The sequence below is a fragment of the Coregonus lavaretus genome, assembly GCF_964263955.1.
Source record: "Coregonus lavaretus genome assembly, chromosome: 13".
Taxonomy (NCBI): domain Eukaryota; kingdom Metazoa; phylum Chordata; class Actinopteri; order Salmoniformes; family Salmonidae; genus Coregonus; species Coregonus lavaretus.
The window spans coordinates 26,028,521-26,051,062 of record NC_140000.1 but is presented as its reverse complement, the minus strand read 5'-3'; the positions used below and the strand labels follow the sequence as shown (position 1 = coordinate 26,051,062).

At 43.3% G+C, this 22,542-nt stretch overlaps 2 protein-coding genes across 3 annotated transcripts in view; both read left to right on the top strand.

Annotated features, from left to right (window-relative positions):
- The first annotated feature begins 2,492 nt into the window (after positions 1 to 2,492).
- On the top strand, positions 2,493 to 7,836 carry LOC311139606 (persulfide dioxygenase ETHE1, mitochondrial-like). 2 transcript variants are annotated; one of them, XM_084174515.1, is made up of 8 exons: positions 2,493 to 2,631; positions 2,813 to 3,276; positions 4,794 to 4,938; positions 5,188 to 5,336; positions 5,817 to 5,946; positions 6,530 to 6,619; positions 6,986 to 7,102; positions 7,443 to 7,836. In XM_084174515.1, exons 2-8 carry the CDS (start codon positions 3,085 to 3,087, stop codon positions 7,487 to 7,489), a joined length of 870 nt encoding a protein of 289 aa, XP_084030641.1. In that variant the 5' UTR covers positions 2,493 to 2,631; positions 2,813 to 3,084; the 3' UTR covers positions 7,490 to 7,836. The 2 variants fall into 2 exon arrangements, with proteins under 2 accessions (XP_084030641.1, XP_084030642.1); XM_084174516.1 differs by lacking the exon at positions 2,813 to 3,276 and having other exon boundaries at positions 2,519 to 2,631.
- Positions 7,837 to 13,424: 5,588 nt separating this feature from the next.
- LOC311139999 (uncharacterized protein) overlaps positions 13,425 to 22,542 on the top strand; it is a 20,294-nt gene continuing 11,176 nt past the window's right edge. The window contains exons 1-3 of the mRNA XM_084174975.1: positions 13,425 to 13,941; positions 22,064 to 22,212; positions 22,468 to 22,536. Coding sequence (XP_084031101.1) covers positions 22,066 to 22,212; positions 22,468 to 22,536 — 216 coding nt within the window. The 5' untranslated portion in view covers positions 13,425 to 13,941; positions 22,064 to 22,065. The remainder of the gene's footprint in view (positions 13,942 to 22,063; positions 22,213 to 22,467; positions 22,537 to 22,542) is intronic.

Here is a 22,542-nt window from a genome sequence, read left to right as displayed (position 1 = left end):
TGACATAACCCTAATCCTAAAATAGACTAAAATTGAAACCCTGGGCGAGCACACAAGCTCTGGCTGTACAGCCGGCAACAATAATACATCCAAAGAGGGTGGCTGTTGAGGAAAACCAGTACACCAACACACATCTTCATTAGGAGATAAAAGTAATCAGAGGCTAAAAGAAAATGGCAGACAATAGAAATCGAATGCGTATGTTACGGCTGGTTAGCGTTTTAATTACGAAGGACTCCCACAAATCTATTGTCTCTCTAAAAAACTGTAGGCTGCATATTGGTGGTCAAAGTGGTCGAAACGGTGTAGTGATCCTCGCTAATACAGTGAGCCACATTACAATTCTGACCAAGTGGGTTAAATCTGTTGGAGCGATGCGTAGGGTGTGTGCCTTTCACGCATGTAACCTGGGTTCGCTTCCCCGCCCCTTGTTTGCTACAATATTTTAGGAAAGGGACATCTTCATGACCAACAATCTTACTCTAAAAACGTTTGTGAAAAAAGTTTGGTCAGTCTGTGAAAGTTAGAAAAGGTTGGTTAGTCTGTGAAAGTTAGAAACTTCCAGCAGGAATTGACAGTCATCAGTCAAGGTGGTTGGATTATATAGCTACAGTGGTGCTATGGTTCCAAAAGTGCTGGTGATAAAATTAACATAACTGGCATACACATTTCAAAACAAAAGCCTATGATCAGGTATGGAGTTTTGGAAATGTTGTTAAACCCAACAGTCTATACTCTATAGCACAAAGTGTGATGACCCCAATGATAAAATTGCATGTTACTCTAATTGTGAGATGTGTTACAGTTTACAATAGGCTACTTGGGTCTACTATACCTTCATCCTTTAGCATTCGGTTGCTAGCATTATCTCCACAAGCAAGGGTATCCTGGGGAAAGACAAATCTTCTCCTCCCAGTAGACTAACTGAATCAAAGCCAGTAGCCTCTAACATTACTGCTAGATAGCCATGTAAACACGAACCTCAGTGGCAGAGCTAAAGCTCATCTGAGATCTTGCATAGGCTGCTGTTTACCATAATCAGGATATTTTTTTACAAACCTTGGCGATACCTTTCTTTGTTCTCGATTCGGAAGAAACTTGTCTCTTATGAACATCTGTGTGCAGTTGCAGGTGGAACTCCAAAAAAAATAGAATATTCAGAAAAATATTAAATCCACTTTTTGTATTGAGCGATAAATACCGCTTTCATATGTGTAGATCTTTCTTTTGGTCGCACTGTGGGAAGTGCTGTCATTAAGGCTACTTCTACAAGCAGCCGCTTCGCATAGAAACGACTAGTTACTGCAACGGTGTTGGGACATGTGAGATGTGCACAGCTAAAATGCCGAGGACTGTGCAAAAGGTGGATTTAATATATTTTTTGTCGAATTTTCTCTAGTTTTTGGAGTATGCTACCTGTAACTGCACACAGACGTTTATAAGAGACACATTTCTTCCTAGGTTAGGGGTCTATAATTGTAAAATAAATGTGTTTGATTGAATAACTAGCCTAATCTAACTATCGTGGTCATACATCTGGACTCTTCATCATCATCATCAACACTTTGAATTACTAAGGAATATTCCTATAGCAACTGGTTGCTAGGGGAAACGAGACACTAGCATTATCCTCTTGTTGTGAGACTGAGAGGGAGGATTGGAGAAGTGCACGAGGAGGGGTGGGAAGCAGAGAAGACGGAGCATGGTTGAAATTCCACCAAATGGATAAGAAGAGGCAGACAAAGTTTGACACATTTATGTTTTCAGTGGTTGACCGACACGAATGAACGAGTAAACCTTGTTTTAGCCTAGTGAAGTATCACAAATTAATACCTCAGTATTAATTATCCACTGCACGGAATCTCCATGAGGGCACAAGTCTGCATGACGATTTTCGCGTAAAGAGAGGCAGCGCGGGAGAGCTGACTTGTCGCCTGGCAGGTATGTTCTGCTATTTTGAATAAAGCTAGCCATACAGCTAATATAAGTTTTAGGCTATTATTAATTTCGTATAGCTAACTAAATAAATGAAGCTATCTAACAGCAATGCTGTTGTGGGCTTACACATGTAATAATTACAACCAGGAGCCTATAATGGAGGAAGTCAGCTTTTCAGTCAGTCCTATCATTTATATTGAAAATAGGTTATTATAACACAAGGTAAACACACATTTACAATAATTGTTAGGTCTATGTTATTAGCCAAAAATTGACTGATACAAGTACAGAAACATTCATAGCCAGAGGCAACCTAGGCTACACTGCAATTAACACTATACTTATTAACACTATACTTATTATACACGCTATGTTCTACAGTGCTGATTCTAAGAACAGGGTTAATTCCCATAAAGTATTAGGATCTCTGTCTCTATCACATACATGCATGGCCAAGGAAGATAGGTTGCATAAACAGATACAAATATAGAGCGATAAGGCGCAAGGGGGACAGGGGAAGAGAATAAACAGTGAGAGGGAAAGAATTGGTGAGTACGCTCTGTCCTGCAAATGCCAGAGCACATCAGCGCCGGAGCTACATCTAGTTTGATGTAAGGAAGTAGCCTACTCGATTGCCTATCCAGGGGCCTTGTATGTGATCAGACCTGTTGAAGGTGGGGTTCGTGTGTGAATGTGAGTATGAAAGTGTGAGTATGTATAGCTGTAAGTATGAGAACGTATCAGTGTAAATAGGATTTTGAATGGGACTGAATTTAATGTCCCCACAAGGTTAGCTGCGCAAAACTGTGTCCATGTATCCGTGCGTGCGTTGAAGTGTTGACAGCTTGCACATGTCCACTGCTCTTGTGTTTAGTGCTTGGAGGTTCGCCAGGATTAGTCTCCCTTATCAGATTTTTGGAACTTCCTGGATACACTAGACTACATGCACAATATTAAATATAGCTACAACATTTGTGGCTACCATGCTAACGAGGTGTAGGCTATAGCTAAATATACTGCAACGGACTGCTACAACGGATTGAGACACAACAAACTCGTCAAACTCGTCTGCTCAGTTTTGGGATTTCTACCCCTGCCCGTCACCCAGTAGGAAGTGATAGTGTCAGTTAAATAACTGGAGAAAAAATGTGTTCAGTTGTAAACCGACTGAACCCTGCTCTGGCCTACACGCTGTGCCTCCAAACAACCCGGCACTCGCGTAAAGTTCCAGCCCACATCGGCCGGGGTGTACGCACCAGCAAGCAGCCTTTGGAATCGGTCATCATACGACCTTACTGCTCCAGGATGGAGTTGGGAAAAGGACCTTTCTTCAGGCAGGTGAGTTAGCCACTGCAATAATTGATACTTTTTTGTTGTTGCTTTGGGCCAAAGTGGGCTCCGGACTTGTTGGAAGCACAGTGAAAATAGGAATAATATTTTTTTCAGTGCATGTAAACAAGTATTTTGCAATTGGTCAACATGAGAATTCATTAAAATGAGTCTTTGTCCACAAAATTAGGGGGAACGTATTTTCCAGGCGTCCTTAGTTGTTTCATTGTTTTCAAACCAAATTGTTTGCGCAACAATGTAGCAAGCTAGCGGAGCTGTAGCAGAAGAGGGGGCGTGTTAAAACCGCCACTCGCCCAGAGGGCAATGTTTACACATTTTCTGGCAAAAAATCACCTAGATTTGTGATAACTCAAATCTCAACAAACTATAATAAACTAAACTAGATAACTAGGTGAAACCAAGAAAAACATCGTGTAACTAGTTACATTTTAATAACACAATCACGCCATCTTCATGCTTGGGTGACACTTGATATTCTGGATTTCCCCAGATTGTCTATGCGATTAAAATGTGTGTCAAAAGGGAAATAAAAGTATTATCTGAGTTTTTTCGGGGGCGAATGACACTGTCTACCGCTGTCTTAGCTAACTTAGCTAGCTACCGGTGTCTCCCCCGCCTGCAGTGTACCAGAGTCCTAGCTAACTACAGTAGCTAGTGCACAGTGTCTTTAACTCCTGCTTGCCGAACACCTGCCCTCGCCGTCGTTAGCAGAACTGCGGGAAACCAGTGCCCGACAGGCGGGGGCGAAGTACACGGTCTACCGTTGTCCTAGCTAGCTAGCACATCCTGCCTGTAGCTAGCTACCGTTCCATTGTTGCCCCCGCCTCTTCTTTTGTGGGGTTTATAGACGATTGGCATCCAACGTTATGGTGCATTACTGCCACCTACTGTACTGGAGCACCTCTGCCTCTCGCTTGTGTACGGGAGTCCTAGCTTAAAAATTGACCAATAGAAGTATAAAGAGAGGTAACTGCAGATGCAGGAATGTCTCGAAATGCGGGCCGCAATTGCACCCTTCTCAATGACACTTTATCACTATAAAAGACTACACACCCATATATTCTCCTGAGTGGCGCAGTGGTCTAAGGCACTGCATCGCAGTGCTAGCTGTGCCACTAGAGATCCTGGTTCGAATCCAGGCTCTGTCGTAGCCGGCCGTGACCGGGAGACCCATGGGGCGGCGCGCAATTGGCCCAGCGTCGTCCAGGGTAGGGGAGGGAATGGCCGGCAGGGATGTAGCTCAGTTGATAGAGCATGCCGTTTGCAACGCCAGGGTTGTGGGTTTGATTCCCACAGGGGGTATGAAAAAAATAAAATAATAATAATGTAAGTCGCTCTGGATAAGAGCGTCTGCTAAATGACGTAAATGTAAATGTAAATATTATCATCCATAACTAATATACAGGCAGGATGTGTGTTATGTAATAGCATACTGTACTTCCCCCTCACCTTTTATAACCTATGGTTACTAACTCACCTGTCCTTGCTTGTTCCAACCTATACAGCTGTTTGAGTCAGTGAGCAGCACCTACACCTATCTACTGGCTGATACAGAGAGCATGGAGGCGGTCCTCATTGATCCAGTACTGGAGACAGTGGACAGGGATCTGAAACTCATAGAGGAACTGGGTTTCAAACTGAAAGTGGCAGGTAACTTGGATGTCTCTAAAACATGGACACACACACAGGCATGCGCTCGCTAGCACGAGCATGTCCACCACACATAGACATGCACTGACTCACTCACCCACCCACTCACACACTAACTCACTCATCACTCACACTCACACACACACACACACTAATCCTACATCCATTTTGGTGTACTTGTTTATTGTGTCCTTGTTTATTGTAAGATGACATACGACTCACACTGTGCCCTATTTATTTCCCCATTAGTGAACACTCACTGCCATGCAGACCACATCACAGGCACGGGACTGCTGAAGAACAGGCAGTTTGGGATGAAGAGTGCCATCTCCAAGCACAGTGGGGCCAGTGCAGACATCCTGCTATCAGAGGGAGACAAGATCAGCTTTGGCAAACATGTGAGGAATGCCCATGTGGCTCGGTTGGTAGAGCATGGCGCTTGCAACGCCAGGGTTGTGGGTTGGATTCCCACGGGTGACCAGTACAAAAATGTATGCACTCACTACTGTAATTCGCTCTGGATAAGAGCGTCTGCTAAATGACAAATGTAAAAATGTAAATGTCAAGACAGAGCTACCTACAGCCATATAGCTATAGAGAATACAGTCTGGGCCGACCCCAATTCGTGGTCACCCAACATCCCTGGTCCGGGAGAGTCATAGGTTTACAGGGTTTTGTTTCAACTGAGTACGAGTGCTGGGCTGAAACAAAAGCCTACACATCATGTACTGTTGCTCTCCAGGACCAGGTTGTTGACCACTGCTCTAAATGCTGCTGCTGTATTCACCCTCTTCATCTCTCCTTTACACTCCCTTTCTCTCTTTACTTCCCCTCACTTGTTTTCTGTAATCCCTCTTCCTGCCCCTCTCGTCCCTCAGTATCTGATGGTGAGGGAGACTCCAGGACACACAGACGGCTGTGTGACGTTGGTGACCGGGGACCAGAGCATGGCTTTCACTGGGGACACACTGCTAATCAGGGGCTGTGGAAGGACAGACTTCCAGCAGGGTAACGTTAACCTTTTCCACACTACTAAGCTAAACCGAGCAGAGCCAAGCCAAAATGTACTCTAATGCACTGGCCTGGTTGGGCATCCACCAGGCTGAATCCATGCTGGACAGGACAATGTGAAAATAAAGTATCTAAGCCAACACAGTACTATAGTGTGACTCAGGCATATTCTCTCTGATTTTTGGCCTCTGTGGTGATATATCTAGCCATGGAGATATTATCAGGGTATATCACACACTTTCATCCCTATACACTATTGTTTCCCAATTCTTTGGTCAGGACTGATTTTAAACAATGCATGAAAAGTTTGTGGATCATTGCCTCACCTACACTTGTTGCATTGTTTTTGTAGTTATGCTTAGTGGACAAAAGGTGGCAGTATTGTAGCCTGATCACAAACAGTCACTGTATCGTAGCCTGGGTTATGTTCAATAGGCCATGCGACATAAACGTTTTGGAACGGAAAAACGTTAATGAGTGTTTCTTATCGGACAAGTCCAGGTAGTCCCTCCTTGTTTCAGTCCGTTTGTTTGTGGTCCAATGGAAACAACCCTGATCTGTTTGTTTCTACACTAACCAGGCTGCTCTAGGAGGCTCTATGAATCAGTCCACCAGAAGATCTTCACATTACCTCCTCAGTGCCTCGTCTTCCCTGCACATGACTACAAAGGTTGCCAAGATATCCTCTTTATGCAATAATATCTTTGTATATCCCCTGACCCCTTTCCTTGCAAGCTTTCCTTTTTTAGACGTATGCTCTTGGGGATAGCCTCACCAACTATTTCGTACAAGCATACCCAGAAGGCTTGTATACTCTCACAATGCTATGACTATCCTTTCTATAGACTTTACGAAGTTAACTTGTCCAGTGTACTGTACCACCACTCTTCACCATTTGTCTACTTTCATTTTCAACTCGGGGTTCTCTTCTGAGTCATTCCGAAGCCAGATCAGACTGTGTGTTCTACAGTTGAGTGTAGTCGTTGAATCATCATTGTGTTGTATTGCTAACAGGTCTGTTAACCCTGTGCTGCAGGTCAGACAGCCTCCACAGTGGGTGAGGAGAGGAGGTTTAACCCCCGCCTAACCAAGAGCTTGGAGGAGTTTGTGGACATCATGACCAACCTGAACCTCCCCAAGCCTGCTAAGATAGGTATCTCAGACAGTCCACCCTCTGCAGCGATTCTATTACAATAGAAACTGTTGTTGTGTATGATATAATACTATTCTATTAAAATAGGGCCTATTATTATCTAGATGATAAGTAACTATTCTATTACAATAGAGTTATTATCAGTGGTCTTTCACCTCACTTAAACCTTATCACGGGAATGAGCATGACAAAGCTATCCGTGACGAGATTGCAATATGTTACACACACTGTACTCTTTCTAACTGTCCTTTGCGCATCGATTAGATTACTTGTTAGTGTAAGCTGTTCTTAACTCACTGATAGAATCAAGATGTTGATTTGTTATTTCTTTCTCTGCCAGATATTGCCGTGCCTGCAAACCTGGTGTGTGGACTCCATGAGGTTTGAATGTCAAATCGATTTTAGGGTTTCACTTTAAGCACTATTGGGAGGAAGAGGGAAATTATTTTCACCCAGCCACAACTTAATGTTTTAAATGCAATATTTTGTATCTAATAAGTAACCAAAACTAAAGCTTGTCAAAAATTAAGAACATACATTCCTCCATGTAAAAAGCAGTGGTCATGATTTGGTGGGTGTACAGATACTGAAATTGTATAGTAAAATATGCATTAAGATACATGATCATAAAACATTGCCATGTACATTGTAACATTTATAATACAATCTCCTGGAAAAATGTGAACATTAATAAGATGACCTAGTTTTATATTAAATCAAGATTGTTCAAGTGTAAATGTCTGAATTAACTCTTTCTTTGACTACACCTGTATAAATTGCAGAGTTGCAGTGTAACTTATGGAAAGTGCTGTGATAGAAGGTTCCATTCATGGTTTAGTATTCATGAATGCTGGACTGACACAATTGAGCTCTTCCACATGGCCTTTCCAGCATCCCCTAGCCAAGGCAACACACACACACACACACACACACACACACATACTGTACACATACACAGTACTCTGACTTTTGTCAGCCAGGGCCTTTTTGCATACCAGGAAAACCTAACTTCTCTATTTGTATTTGAAATCACTGTGGGCCAAGTTTCCATTGCGAGAGTCCAAAACTCATCATGGCTGTGCCTTTGTGTGCTTGTTTCTCTGTCTTCTATCTACGGCTTTATTTATCCGGTATCATCCTGTTATTCTCTCACCCTCTTTATTTAGTACCATATTGTAATGTCCTGAAAACATCAACATAATCGGCTTAGCTTTAGGATTCCTCTTAGATGTGTAGCTAGCATAGTAGCCTACTACATTTGTTTTTGTCCCACAGCCCGTTGACTCTAGTCTCTACCTGGTAGACAGGTTTGGGGAGATGGGAGTGTCTGGCTCTGACTCAACCATGTCTCTTTCTCTCTGAAACTGCCTGATCATGTCACGTTCGTTAAATGACGGGTCGGACCAAGGCGCAGCGTGTTATGCATACATGTTGATTATAACGAATAAACACAACGACAAAACAACAAACTAAACGAACCGTGAAGTCCAAGGTAGACACAAACAACATACCTTACACGGAACAAGATCCCACAACCCACTAGTGCCAATAGGCGGCCTAAGTATGGTCCCCAATCAGAGACAACGAACGACAGCTGCCTCTGATTGGGAACCACACTGGCCAACATAGAACCATACATACTAGATCATAGCACATACACAACAAAGAATATACACACCCTGACTCAACATATAAGAGTCCCCTGAGTCAGGGCGTGAGAGATCATTTCATAATAATGGTGTACTGTGAGCTCCTACTTCTCAGATACATCTCAAAGGTACTGTACCCTTCCTTCTGTATCTAAATATTTGAGTATAGTTACAGTGGGGAGAACAAGTATTTGATACACTGCCGATTTTGCAGGTTTTCCTACTTACAAATCATGTAGAGGTCTGTAATTTTTTATCATAGGTACATTTACATTTACATTTTAGTCATTTAGCAGACGCTCTTATCCAGAGCGACTTACAGTTAGTGCATACAATTTTTCATACTGGCCCCCCGTGGGAATCGAACCCACAACCCTGGCGTTGCAAATGCCATGCTCTACCAACTGAGCTACATCCCTGCCGGCCATTCCCTCCCATACCCTGGACGACGCTGGGCCAATTGTGCGCCGCCCCATGGGTCTCCCGGTCGCGGCCGGCTACGACAGAGCCTGGATTCGAACCAGGATCTCTAGTGGCACAGCTAGCACTGCGATGCAGTGCCTTAGACCACTTCAACTGTGAGAGACGGAATCTAAAACAAAAATCCAGAAAATCACATTGTATGATTTTTAAGTAATTAATTTGCATTTTATTGCATGACATAAGTATTTGATACATCAGAAAAGCAGAACTTAATATTTGGTACAGAAACCTTTGTTTGCAATTACAGAGATCATACGTTTCCTGTAGGTCTTGACCAGGTTTGCACACACTGCAGCAGGGATTTTGGCCCACTCCTCCATACAGACCTTCTCCAGATCCTTCAGGTTTCGGGGCTGTCGCTGGGCAATACGGACTTTCAGCTCCCTCCAAAGATTTTCTATTGGGTTCAGGTCTGAGACTGGCTAGGCCACTCCAGGACCTTGAGATGCTTCTTACGGAGCCACTCCTTAGTTGCCCTGGCTGTGTGTTTCGGGTCGTTGTCATGTTGGAAGACCCAGCCACGACCCATCTTCAATGCTCTTACTGAGGGAAGGAGGTTGTTGGCCAAGATCTCGCGATACATGGCCCCATCCATCCTCCCCTCAATACGGTGCAGTCGTCCTGTCCCCTTTGTAGAAAAGCATCCCCAAAGAATGATGTTTCCACCTCCATGCTTCACTGTTGGGATGGTGTTCTTGGGGTTGTACTCATCCTTCTTCTTCCTCCAAACACAGCGAGTGGAGTTTAGACCAAAAAGCTCTATTTTTGTCTCATCAGACCACATGACCTTCTACCATTCCTCCTCTGGATCATCCAGATGGTCATTGGCAAACTTCAGACGGGCCTGGACATGCGCTGGCTTGAGCAGGGGGACTTTGCGTGCGCTGCAGGATTTTAATCCATGACGGCGTAGTGTGTTACTAATGGTTTTCTTTGAGACAGTGGTCCCAGCTCTCTTCAGGTCATTGACCAGGTCCTGCCGTGTAGTTCTGGGCTGATCCCTCACCTTCCTCATGATCACTGATGCCCCACGAGGTGAGATCTTGCATGGAGCCCCAGACCGAGGGTGATTGACCGTCATCTTGAACTTCTTCCATTTTCTAATAATTGCGCCAACAGTTGTTGCCTTCTCACCAAGCTGCTTGCCTATTGTCCTGTAGCCCATCCCAGCCTTGTGCAGGTCTACAATTTTATCCCTGATGTCCTTACACAGCTCTCTGGTCTTGGCCATTGTGGAGAGGTTGGAGTCTGTTTGATTGAGTGTGTGGATAGGTGTCTTTTATACAGGTAATGAGTTCAAACAGGTGCAGTTAATACAGGTAATGAGTGGAGAACAGGAGGGCTTCTTAAAGAAAAACTAACAGGTCTGTGAGAGCCGGAATTCTTACTGGTTGGTAGGTGATCAAATACTTACAGTGGGGACAAAAAGTATTTAGTCAGCCACCAATTGTGCAAGTTCTCCCACTTAAAAAGATGAGAGAGGCCTGTAATTTTCATCATAGGTACACGTCAACTATGACAGACAAATTGAGGAAAAAAAATGCAGAAAATCACATTGTAGGATTTTTAATTGTAGACCTGCACCAGGCTGGGAAGACTGAATCTGAAATAGGTAAGCAGCTTGGTTTGAAGATATCAACTGTGGGAGCAATTATTAGGAAATGAAAGACATACAAGACCACTGATAATTTCCCTCGATCTGGGGCTCCACGCAAGATCTCACCCCGTGGGGTCAAAATGATCACAAGAACGGTGAGCAAAAATCCCAGAACCACACGCGGGGACCTAGTGAATGACCTGCAGAGAGCGGGGACCAAAGTAACAAAGCCTACCATCAGTAACACACTACGCCGCCAGGGACTCAAATCCTGCAGTGCCAGATGTGTCCCCCTGCTTAAGCCAGTACATGTCCAGGCCCGTCTGAAGTTTGCTAGAGTGCATTTGGATGATCCAGAAGAGGATTGGGAGAATGTCATATGGTCAGATGAAACCAAAATAGAACTTTTTGGTAAAAACTCAACTCGTCGTGTTTGGAGGACAAAGAATGCTGAGTTGCATCCAAAGAACACCATACCTACTGTGAAGCATGGGGGTGGAAACATCATGCTTTGGGGCTGTTTTTCTGCAAAGGGACCAGGACGACTGATCCGTGTAAAGGAAAGAATGAATGGGGCCATGTATCGTGAGATTTTGAGTGAAAACCTCCTTCCATCAGCAAGGGCATTGAAGATGAAACGTGGCTGGGTCTTTCAGCATGACAATGATCCCAAACACACCGCCCGGGCAACGAAGGAGTGGCTTCGTAAGAAGCATTTCAAGGTCCTGGAGTGGCCTAGCCAGTCTCCAGATCTCAACCCCATAGAAAATCTTTGGAGGGAGTTGAAAGTCTGTGTTGCCCAGTGACAGCCCCAAAACATCACTGCTCTAGAGGAGATCTGCATGGAGGAATGGGCCAAAATACCAGCAACAGTGTGTGAAAACCTTGTGAAGACTTACAGAAAACGTTTGACCTGTGTCATTGCCAACAAAGGGTATATAACAAAGTATTGAGAAACTTTTGTTATTGACCAAATACTTATTTTCCACCATAATTTGCAAATAAATTCATTAAAAATCCTACAATGTGATTTTCTGGATTTTTTTTCCTCAATTTGTCTGTCATAGTTGACGTGTACCTATGATGAAAATTACAGGCCTCTCTCATCTTTTTAAGTGGGAGAACATGCACAATTGGTGGCTGACTCAACTACCTCAACTAGCCGGTGCCCCCGCACATTGACTATGCAACGGTACCCCCCTGTATATATAGCCTCCCTACTGTCACTTTATTCTATTGTATATATAGCCTCCCTACTGTCACTTTATTTTTTACTTCTGCTCTTTTTTTCTCAACACTTTTTTTGTTGTTGTTTTATTCTTACTTTTTTGTTTAAAATAAATGCACTGTTGGTTAAGGGCTGTAAGTAAGCATTTCACTGTAATGTCTGCACCTGTTGTATTCGGCGCATGTGACCAATAAAATTTGATTTGATTTGATTTGATTTGACTAAATACTTTTTTTCCCCACTATATGTTGTGCAATAAAATGCAAATTAATTACTTAAAAATCATACAATGTGATTTTCTGGATTTTTGTTTTAGATTCCGTCTCTCACAGTTGAAGTGTACCTATGATAAAAATTACAGACCTCTACATGCTTTGTAAGTAGGAAAACCTGCAAAATCGGCAGTGTATCAAATACTTGTTCTCCCCACTGTACCTGAGCAGGTCATGCCTTTGATGCTGTGACAAAAGTGACAGCTTGGTTTTGACTGCATTGAAAGACACCCGACACACTGTGTGAAATGACTGAACTTTTAGGTTTCTACTGTAACCTTTGGATGGAAATCGAGAAGATGTATTCAAAGTGAAAGAAGAAAGAAATAGAAGTCTGAAGAAAAGATTGCGTTGTGTTGTTGTCACATACGAGTTCACACCACTTCATCTGCCAGCTGTCCCTGTCACCAGTAGAGACAAACAGAACATCCACATTAGGCAACTCTTCTCTCACCTACTTACTGACAGACACACCTGCATTCATTGTTTTGAAATGGACAGGGTGTAACCAGTGTTGCCATCACACCTAAGGTATGTTTTAATTGTTTTATTTAAAACATATTTGTATTTTTTAAAGCAAAAACATACATAGACAAAAACAATAGGCAACTTAACATGTTGTTGTGGCAAAGTGTTTCGCCTGTGAAAAAAGGCCCTATTCTTTGACTTTGTTGTGCTTTTTTACAAGTCACCAGCTGTTCTTTCACCCAGTCTCTTCCCTGCCCCTTCCATCTGCTCTCTCTTTTACCCCTTTCACTTTTTCTTTGCCAACTCACGCTCTGCTACCCACCCTGACTCCATGCATTCTCGCTCACCCTGTCCACATGCCCTTGTTTAGGGGAGACTGAGGGAATAATCTATGATTACGATATCAGCTCATTGAGACAGAACTGTTAAGGGGGCAGGGGCCGATAAAGGCCATTGGATATAGTAAAGAGAGTGGAGAGATTTACGTGGCAGCTAATGACGCTTTCCAAGGGCCCTTGGCATTGACAGCGACACAAGACCCACGAGGTGTGTTGGCAGGGTGCCAAGCCAAACTGCTTTTGCGTTAGCCTATAGCGAGCCAATAACGAGGGCATTACAATGACAAAGCCATGTCGTCGCGGGAAATCCCAGAATAGAGTTCTCATTTCGGTGCGGAGCCCCCTCAGAAATAGACCACAGAAACTGTATAGTCAGTTAGTGACGCGCTCTCGAGTTCACACAGTTGCTCTTTCACACCAACTTTGTGTCGGTCAGTGTGCCCGCCTCTAACGTGCATTCCATTTCACCTGTTGACGCCGAGAGCTCACTGCGGTCTGTCATTTACACTGGGAGTTATTTGAAAGGTATTTGAAAGGATTGAATCAAACCAGAGACAAGAGAGAGAGAGGAGAATATAGACACCAAAGCTCTTCAGACGGGATACGACAGCAAACAGAAACTCTGAAAGTTCTCTGGATATAATTCGTATGATTGAAAGCGAAAGCGTGCGCCGGTCCAAACCCATCACTTCTTTATTTAGTCACTCTGTTTTTATGAGCGTCTATTTTCTTCAAATTCAGGAACAACTCTACACATTTCCCCCCAACAAGAACGCTTTTGAAGAGAGGACGGCATATTCTCAGGTAAGGCATGAGTTCTTTGTTTCTGTTCTGTGTCGCTGTAGTTTGATACATTGTATCTGGTGAATGATCGCGATTTGATAATAAGACTAGGATTCTTTTTATTACACAGTAGCTACCTACAGTGTTAATGACCTACTTAAAGTGGTCGTCTGTTTATTAATGGACTTCATTGGTGTCATGGGAAGGGATGATTTCAAATTGAACTTGACCGAGCATGTAAATAAATGGAACACAATCTCTATTATTATGTTTACAGAATGCCAGTAGACTACTGTAGCCTACTTTCTAAACTATTTATATAAATAAACTATAGGTCTATGCCATTCATAAAAAATGGACTATATTAAATAATACATCTATCATTAGGCTATTAATTCACACTAAGCCAAAGAGCCTACTTAAAAAAACGATTCATGCAAAAAAGTGTACAACTTTTTGGGGGGTTTAGTCGTTTTTAAATGTCGGAATGCTTTGTTGTATGATGATGAACATCCAGATACTCAAGATTCTATGACTACATGCTCAACATTCTATTTGATTACCCAATATTTGGGACTTTTTGCTTGAGCATAAGTAGCTAGATGGGCTAAAATTGTCCTCAGGCCTGTAGCTTTTCAATGTGTAATTTTCACATTGAAACAATGAGGACCATATCTGGTTCTAATCCAAATATGTTATTTCTTAATGTCCCAAACCTCCTGTCCCAGGGCAGTGTTCTCCTCAGTTTATGTAAACTCACATTTGTTTACCAGACTCTTCTGATATCTGTTGTTTATGATGGTTTATCACTTCCATCAGCACATAGTGTATACAAAGGAGAGGGGGAGAGAAAAGATTGCCTGGGAGGGTAGCCATCAGGGGAGTCCAGAGCACATATCTCTCTTCTGTGTTCAATCTCTCCTTCTTTATTTTTCTCTCACGCCCCTTTTTTGGCTGCACTTGTACAGCTCTATATCTGAGACCTAGCCTGTCATTAATGTCGTGATTTCGCTGACCTCAGAACGGAGAGATTTGCTCAGCCCACTGGAATCTCTGCTAATGTTGTTCAACTAGCAAATATTCAAAGTCTGTGTTATTAGTGGTGTCTTCGGACCATTCCAGTCAGTTTTGCAGTGTTGTAATATGCACAAGTCACGTTTGCGTGAATTATTCTATTAATGCAGTGGTATCATAGTGTGATAATCTACTTTATTGGAGAAACAATTAGGCCTATAGGGTAATTTACTTGGTAATTGACTTACAGGAAATATAACTAATCATCCTCCCTAACAATCAATGATCCTAGCTTGTATTTTAATCTTCAACCTTTTGGTCCCCTAAAAACAACAACAAATGTATTCCCCAACAGTAGCCAGTTGGCTCAGCTACAGTATCATTCTAGGAGTCTAACAATAGACCTATCCTCCCTCACACCTAGATGACAGTCAGTCATGATATCTCACCTCTCATCTGACAGACAGACGTCATACAGAGCTGTCCAGCCTTGGTTGTATTCATTAGTTACCAAACTGAAAAGAACTGACTGAAATGGGGAGGACTTATCCAATAAGAAACACTCATGTTTGTTTTTAAAACGTGTTTGGGTGCCTTAATGAATACGACCCTGGTTCCTCTCACACGCTCTTCCTGCTCAGGCCCCAGTGTGGTGATGACAGCTTCCTCTCTCAGCCCATAGCCTTCCATAGGCTATGGTGATAGTCCCCCTGTATATCTCAGTGGGCTCTGTCATAGCTCTGAGGTCATACAGCTGAGGCTGGTCACCAGGCATTCCTGGGAACCTGATGTGTCAGGACACAGTGTGGTGATGACAGCTTCCTGATAGCCCTCCATAGACCACCGTAGCCCTCCATATACCACCATAGCCTTGCTAAGTGGGCTCTGAGGTCACACAGCTGAGACTGGTATGGTCACTACCCACTGGGCATACACTGGTTGAATCAACGTTGTTTCCACATTTAATTGAAATTACGTTGAACCAACGTGGAATAGATGTTGAATTGATGTCTGTGCCCAGTGGGTAGGGTCCAAAAGGGCACCATATTCCCTATATGATACTCTACTTTTGACCAGGTCAAAGGTGACCATAGGGAATAGGATGTCATTTCTGACATGCCTATTATATAGTGCACTACTTTTGACCTGGGCCATGGTCGAAAGTAGTACACAATATAGGAAATAGGGTGCCATTTTGGACACAGCCTGGGTATTCCGGGGCACCTGATCTGTCAGATGTCACAATGTGCTTGTGGCTAACAGGTCAGGTGGGAGTTGGATAGTTCAGTTGTAATCCTCTGGAGAGTACTAGAGAGCTGAGCGATACAGTAACTGTATTTTAGGGAAATGTCCTTTATTGTTACAGTTGACCGCTATTGACATTGTGTGCAAGCCCATTGTGAGGCTGGCAGACTGGACAGACTAGTGGGTTTGAATAGAGCACCAACTCATCCTAATCAGGATGTTGATTACATAGTTATCCCTCAATATGCAGAATGGCATACATGGATGACAGTAAGTTTCCTTTTTTAAGTCTTCAGGACTCAACGAAGAGAGACACTTTAGCTACTTGAACTGCTAGTGGGTTATGTATGTGACATTGTAACACCTGATGCCTTTTCCGAGGATAGTGCAGCAAAGGGCTCACCAATGCAGAAAAGACAGGTGTTTTTATGTTTCTCAGGTGAGAGCAGCTCTTGCTCAATATCAGCCAGACAAAGGTTAAAGGTACAGTCCATACATTTGATTTTCATCCCAAAATGCTCTGGAGGACTGAGGGGGGATGTGTTTGCTAGTGTACCCTTCTTAAAAAACAAAGAATAAGACAAATATGACCAAACGTACAAAGAATATACTTCTTGGTGTAAATGTTTGTGTTTATACTTGGTCTGGCCACCAGGGACAGAGTGAGTGTGGACTGTCCCTTTGATTGAATGGCAGGACCAGGTCAACCCCTAGATGGGCAGTTGTGTTGTGTGTATAACATGTTTCCCTGGTGTCCTTGCATTGAGCACATAGTGAAAACAAACCCTCTGCATTCAGGCACGCATACGGCATGCCAAAGTTAAGTATTTTGTTACATACGTTTGACGCGCAATATAGCCTAGCTCTTGTCAGTTGTTTTGATTGTAAATGTACATATGGTTTTGAATAGGCTACAAAGTGCTTATCCTGCTATTTATTTGTAATTTCTCCATACAATTCAATTGGGGAACTCTGGTCACAGTCAGTGTGACTCTGTGAGAGACAGGCACATGCCCCTTTGCCCTTCCAGTCTTAAAAGTGGCCGGTTGTTTTGGGTAAAACATTTTTTGTCGCTGTTGTTCTGAACCCACTGCCTGCAAGTCGTCGTTAAATTCACATTAAATATGTGTCATTTAATTAGCCACTAAGATGTTGCCATCTATTGCTTTTATGTAACTAAATAATCCAAGTCATAATTGCCCTTTTTTTAGTTTGTGCACCAGCCCCCCAAAAGGTTTGCACACGGCCCTGGTGAGAGATGATGTTATTGTAGCAGTACTGCTGTATTCTGCTGTCACTGAGTTTGACAAATGATCCACAATGTTCCATGAACATTCCAACAACATTCCAACACAAGACAATTATCTTGGATATTATGGTACCAAAATGGCCACCATCAAATGATCAAACAGAGTTTGTTGAGCTGTATATCTATGACTGTGGCTGCAGCCTGTCCTCTTCAGATAGATACAGCTGATAGGCCAACACATGAGCGTTGTCACCCAGTAAGGGGGTTGATGATGATTCCATCAGCTGAAGTTTAACTGGATCCAAACCTGACCTCAAGTGGTCAAAGGAGATAGAGGAAGAGAACATTGGCTCGTACACACACACACACACCAATCAGTATCCTATGGCTGCTAGCAATAATTGCCCCTCAGGGATGAATAAAGTAGATTGAATTTAATTTAATCACAGTCCTGTAATCCTGTCAACACAGGTGGGTAAAGAGTGAACAGACTTCCACTTATTTAGATATGGATGCATATTACTAACTGCAATGAATGAACTCCAATTCTGTACTTTCTTTTTCTCTTTCTCTCACTTTTTCTGTGTGTTGGTAGTAAGGATTGTGGAATCTAAATATTGTGGAATCCTTGCTTCTGTTCATGTACGATCGATAACTGTTGAGAGAGCGTGTTTGTTCTTGTGTGTGTGTAATGAATGTGTGTGTACTAGGGGTATGACACTTCAACTGTTGCTGATTATTGCTGAGTCGAGGGGAAAGATTAGCACTGCAGTGTGAGAGAGTGAGTGTGTCTTCTGGCCTCGGACTTGAGAGTTATGCATTGTGTCACCTCCGGATAAGACAGCAGTTGTATAACACACACTAGAGCTGGGGCGATAAACAGAAAATGATCGACACGACTTCATTACGTTAATTAGCCTATACTAGAGAAATGTGAAGTTTTGAAAATAAATACGCTTTGTTAATATGGGTGATTGTTAATGGGATAGGTGATGGCTACAACAATCAAACTAGTAGTAGTAGTTTAAAGGGTAATAAAACAAAATGTGGTGCACATTAATGTTAGAAACGTATCATTCTATTTATCATTATCGCATCAATTCAAGTAATTTAGCGCAGCTGGATCGCGCAGCTCTAACTAACACACCCACACACTCCTTGGGACTGCCTCTGTTTATTCCTCTCGATTATCTCTCCTGCCACTCCTCTGCAATCAAGACCTATTAGCAGCACATTAGAAATAAAAAAACATCAGCTTAATCTTCCTCTCTATCATATCTTACCCCTTTCCCCTTAATTCTGTCCCTTTCTACTCACTTTCTTTTCTATCCTTTTAAGTTTGTCTCTTTGTGTTCCCTCCCTCCCTCCCTCCCTCCCTCCCTCTCCTCTGTATTCTTGTCCATGGGCCCTGGTCAAAAGTAGGCAATAGGGTGCAATTACAGACTCAACCCTAATGTGTTTGTTTAGCCTATGTTTGTTGCTTTTGAATAACATCTGTGTTGACATGAAAGAATGGACTTTACTCCTGTATGGCTCTTTCTCCAACGCTACAGTCTCTTACTGTTGATAGTGTATCTCAACTGGATAATGCAAACGTCCATTTGGGTCATATGGATCTGAGTCAGTCTTAGTTTAAACAAAGCTCTCTCACCAGCATTCACTCAAATTTTGCCCTCTTGCCAAAGCATGACCTCCATATGGTGCCATTTACATTTAATATCTACATTTATGGTATGTAAGTAATACACGCACGCGCACGCACACACAATTAAAAACACACATAATTAAAAACACAGTATATACATAGTTCATGCATGCAGCCATGCACTATTCTTCAATAAACAACATAGTATTGTATGTCTGTGTACAGCTCTGTGAAGTTGTATACTACAGACCCAGAATGTTTACCATCTCCTCACTGGAAATATGACACTGGCCTCTGACATTTTAGAACCCACTTCCTCCCCCTACTTGTCTCCTCTCCTCCTCCACTCTCTGTCCCTCTCGCTCTCCCCTCCGCTGTCTGTCTCTGTGTCAGTGTGCCAGTCTGTGTTTGGAAGCCCTCGCTCATATCAGATTTGTATATTTATCTCCATGCCTCCAGGCCCCATCGCCTAATAAGGCCTGTTGAGAGAGAGAACAATGCGATTCCAGACTATTTTCCCGTGAGTGTGTAAACTCGGTTTGCTCGGTCGGTACATTATATTTGCTGCTATTTTACTACTGATTACACTTGCATGAGCAAGTAACATAAAGACATTAAATAACCTAGTTATTGCTGAGAATTCTCCATCCCAGACCTCACCAGTGATGCATTTCGTTCATAATGTGGTTTTGTGTTGTGTGGGAGCAGTGTATAGTACTATGTACAGTGAGTATAGTACTTCAAAGGTGAATCCCCTTGTTTCTATGTATATCTGTGTATGGTTATTGTAAGACCACATCATTACACTGACTCAAATTTGTGTGCCATGCTTCACCACAATGCACTTCAAAAGCTGGGAGGTGAATAGGCATTGTTTACTGTACAGGACCCTCTGTACATACAGTGAGGGGAAAAACATATTTGATCCCCTGCTGATTTTGTACGTTTGCCCACTGACAAAGACATGATCAGTCTATAATTTTAATGGTAGGTTTATTTGAACAGTGAGATACAGAATAACTACAAAAAAATCCAGAAAAACGCGTGTAAAAAATGTTATAAATTGATTTGCATTTTAATGAGGGAAATAAGTATTTGACCCCTCTGCGAAACATGACTTAGTACTTGGTGGCAAAACCCTTGTTGGCAATCACAGAGGTCAGACATTTCTTGTAGTTGGCCACCAGGTATGCACACATCTCAGGAGGGATTTTGTTCCACTCCTCTTTGCAGATCTTCTCCAAGTCATTAAGGTTTCGAGGCTGACGTTTGGCAACTCGAACCTTCAGCTCCCTCCACAGATTTTCTATGGGATTAAGGTCTGGAGAGTGGCTAGGCCACTCCGGGACCTTAATGTGCTCCTTCGTGAGCCACTCCTTTGTTGCCTTGGCCGTGTGTTTTGGTCATTGTCATGCTGGAATACCCATCCATGACCCATTGTCAATGCCCTGGCTGAGGGAAGGAGGTTCTCACCCAAGATTTTACGGTACATGGCCCCGTCCTTTGATGCGGTGAAGTTGTCCTGTCCCCTTAACAGAAAAACACCCCCAAAGCATAATGTTTCCACCTCCATGTTTGACGGTGGGGATGGTGTTCTTGGGGTCATAGGCAGCATTCCTCCTCCTCCAAACACAGCGAGTTGAGTTGATGCCAAAGAGCTCGATTTTGGTCTCATCTGACCACAACACTTTCACCCAGTTCTCCTCTGAATCATTCAGATGTTCATTGGCAAACTTCAGACGGCCCTGTATATGTGCTTTCTTGAGCAGGGGGACCTTGCGGGCGCTGCAGGATTTCAGTCCTTCACAGCGTAGTGTGTTACCAATTGTTTTCTTGGTGACTATGGTCCCAGCTGCCTTGAGATCATTGACAAGATCCTCCCGTGTAGTTCTGGGCTGATTCCTCACCGTTCTCATGATCATTGCAACTCCACGAGGTGAGATCTTGCATGGAGCCCCAGGCCGAGGGAGATTGACAGGTCTTTTGTGTTTCTTCCATTTGCGACTAATCGCACCAACTGTTGTCACCTTCTCACCAAGCTGCTTGGCGATGGTCTTTTAGCCAATTCCAGCCTTGTGTAGATCTACAATCTTGTCCCTGACATCCTTGGAGAGCTCTTTGGTCTTGGCCTTGGTGGAGAGTTTGGAATCTGATTGATTGATTGCTTCTGTGGACAGGTGTCTTTTATACAGGTAACAAGCTGAGATCTCAGCTCGTTACCTGTATAAAAGACACCTGGGAGCCAGAAATCGTTCTGATTGAGAGGGGGTCAAATACTTATTTCCCTCATTAAAATGCAAATCAATTTATAACATTTTTGACATGCGTTTTTCTGGATTGTTTTGTTGTTATTCTGTCTCTCACTGTTCAAATAAACCTATCATTAAAATTACAGACTGATCATTTCTTTGTCAGTGGGCAAACGTACAAAATCAGCAGGGGATCAAATACTTTGTTCTAACAAAAAGCCTTGTTCTAACAGTCCCTGTCCTGAAATACAAGCCCAAACCACCATCCCACATCCTGCGTTCTCTCCTCTCTTTCACTTTTTCCTGGGTGTTTTCTCCAACTGTAACAACCTTTCTGGAAGTCAGGGGGATATTTTGCTTTCAAGTGCTTAGTGCTGCTGACACACTGGTGTACTGCTCATAGTGTGGTATCCCTTCTGTGAACTGTCACCTGGTTCCTTTAGCTCTTAACCATGCGGTGTTTTGAATTACCACTATATTCAGAGTCCTTGCTATCCGGAATCCTTGGGACGTCCCAACTCTGACGTTACCCCATTGAAGTTGACGTTTAAAATTGGTAAGGGTTAAGGTTAGGTTTAGGTAAGGGTTATTGTTAAGGTTAGGGTAAGGGTACTGGTTAGGGTTTACGGTAGGGACGTCCCAAGGATCCCGGATAACACTAACCCTATTCAGTCTAGTCATGTTAATGAAGGCCCCCTATACGGTACCTCTCAACATCCCTCCTCCCCTTCTATCCTACAGAAATGCCCCTTCACAATATGGACACCCCGAGAAGCCGATGGGAGCATGGCTTGCGGCCGCCGTGGGTCACCCGATTGGCTGGAGGGCAAAGCCCCGCCTCTTCGGGGACGGAGTCGGACACAGAGAGCAGCAGCACAGAGAGTGAGAGGGTAAGGAGGAGTGGGTCTCACTTTAACTTGCGTCAGGTGGTTGGTTGTTTATACTGGTAATGTGGTCAGAGTCGGATGCTGCTATCCAAAGCGACTCAACATATACATCAGTGTATGTGTCCAACGCTGGAATTGAACCGATAACTTTGGTGCCGCAGTCATCGCACTCTAACCAACTGAGCCAACGGAAGGACTTTTAGATCCAGGTTGAGTCTCTTTTAAATCGTCTGCGTGTGTTTCTTCTCCACCCCTCAGTCTCCAGCCAAACGTTTAGAGGCTGGGTCAGCGAGGATCCTACCGTTGCCCTCCATGCTGCAACAGCGAATCACA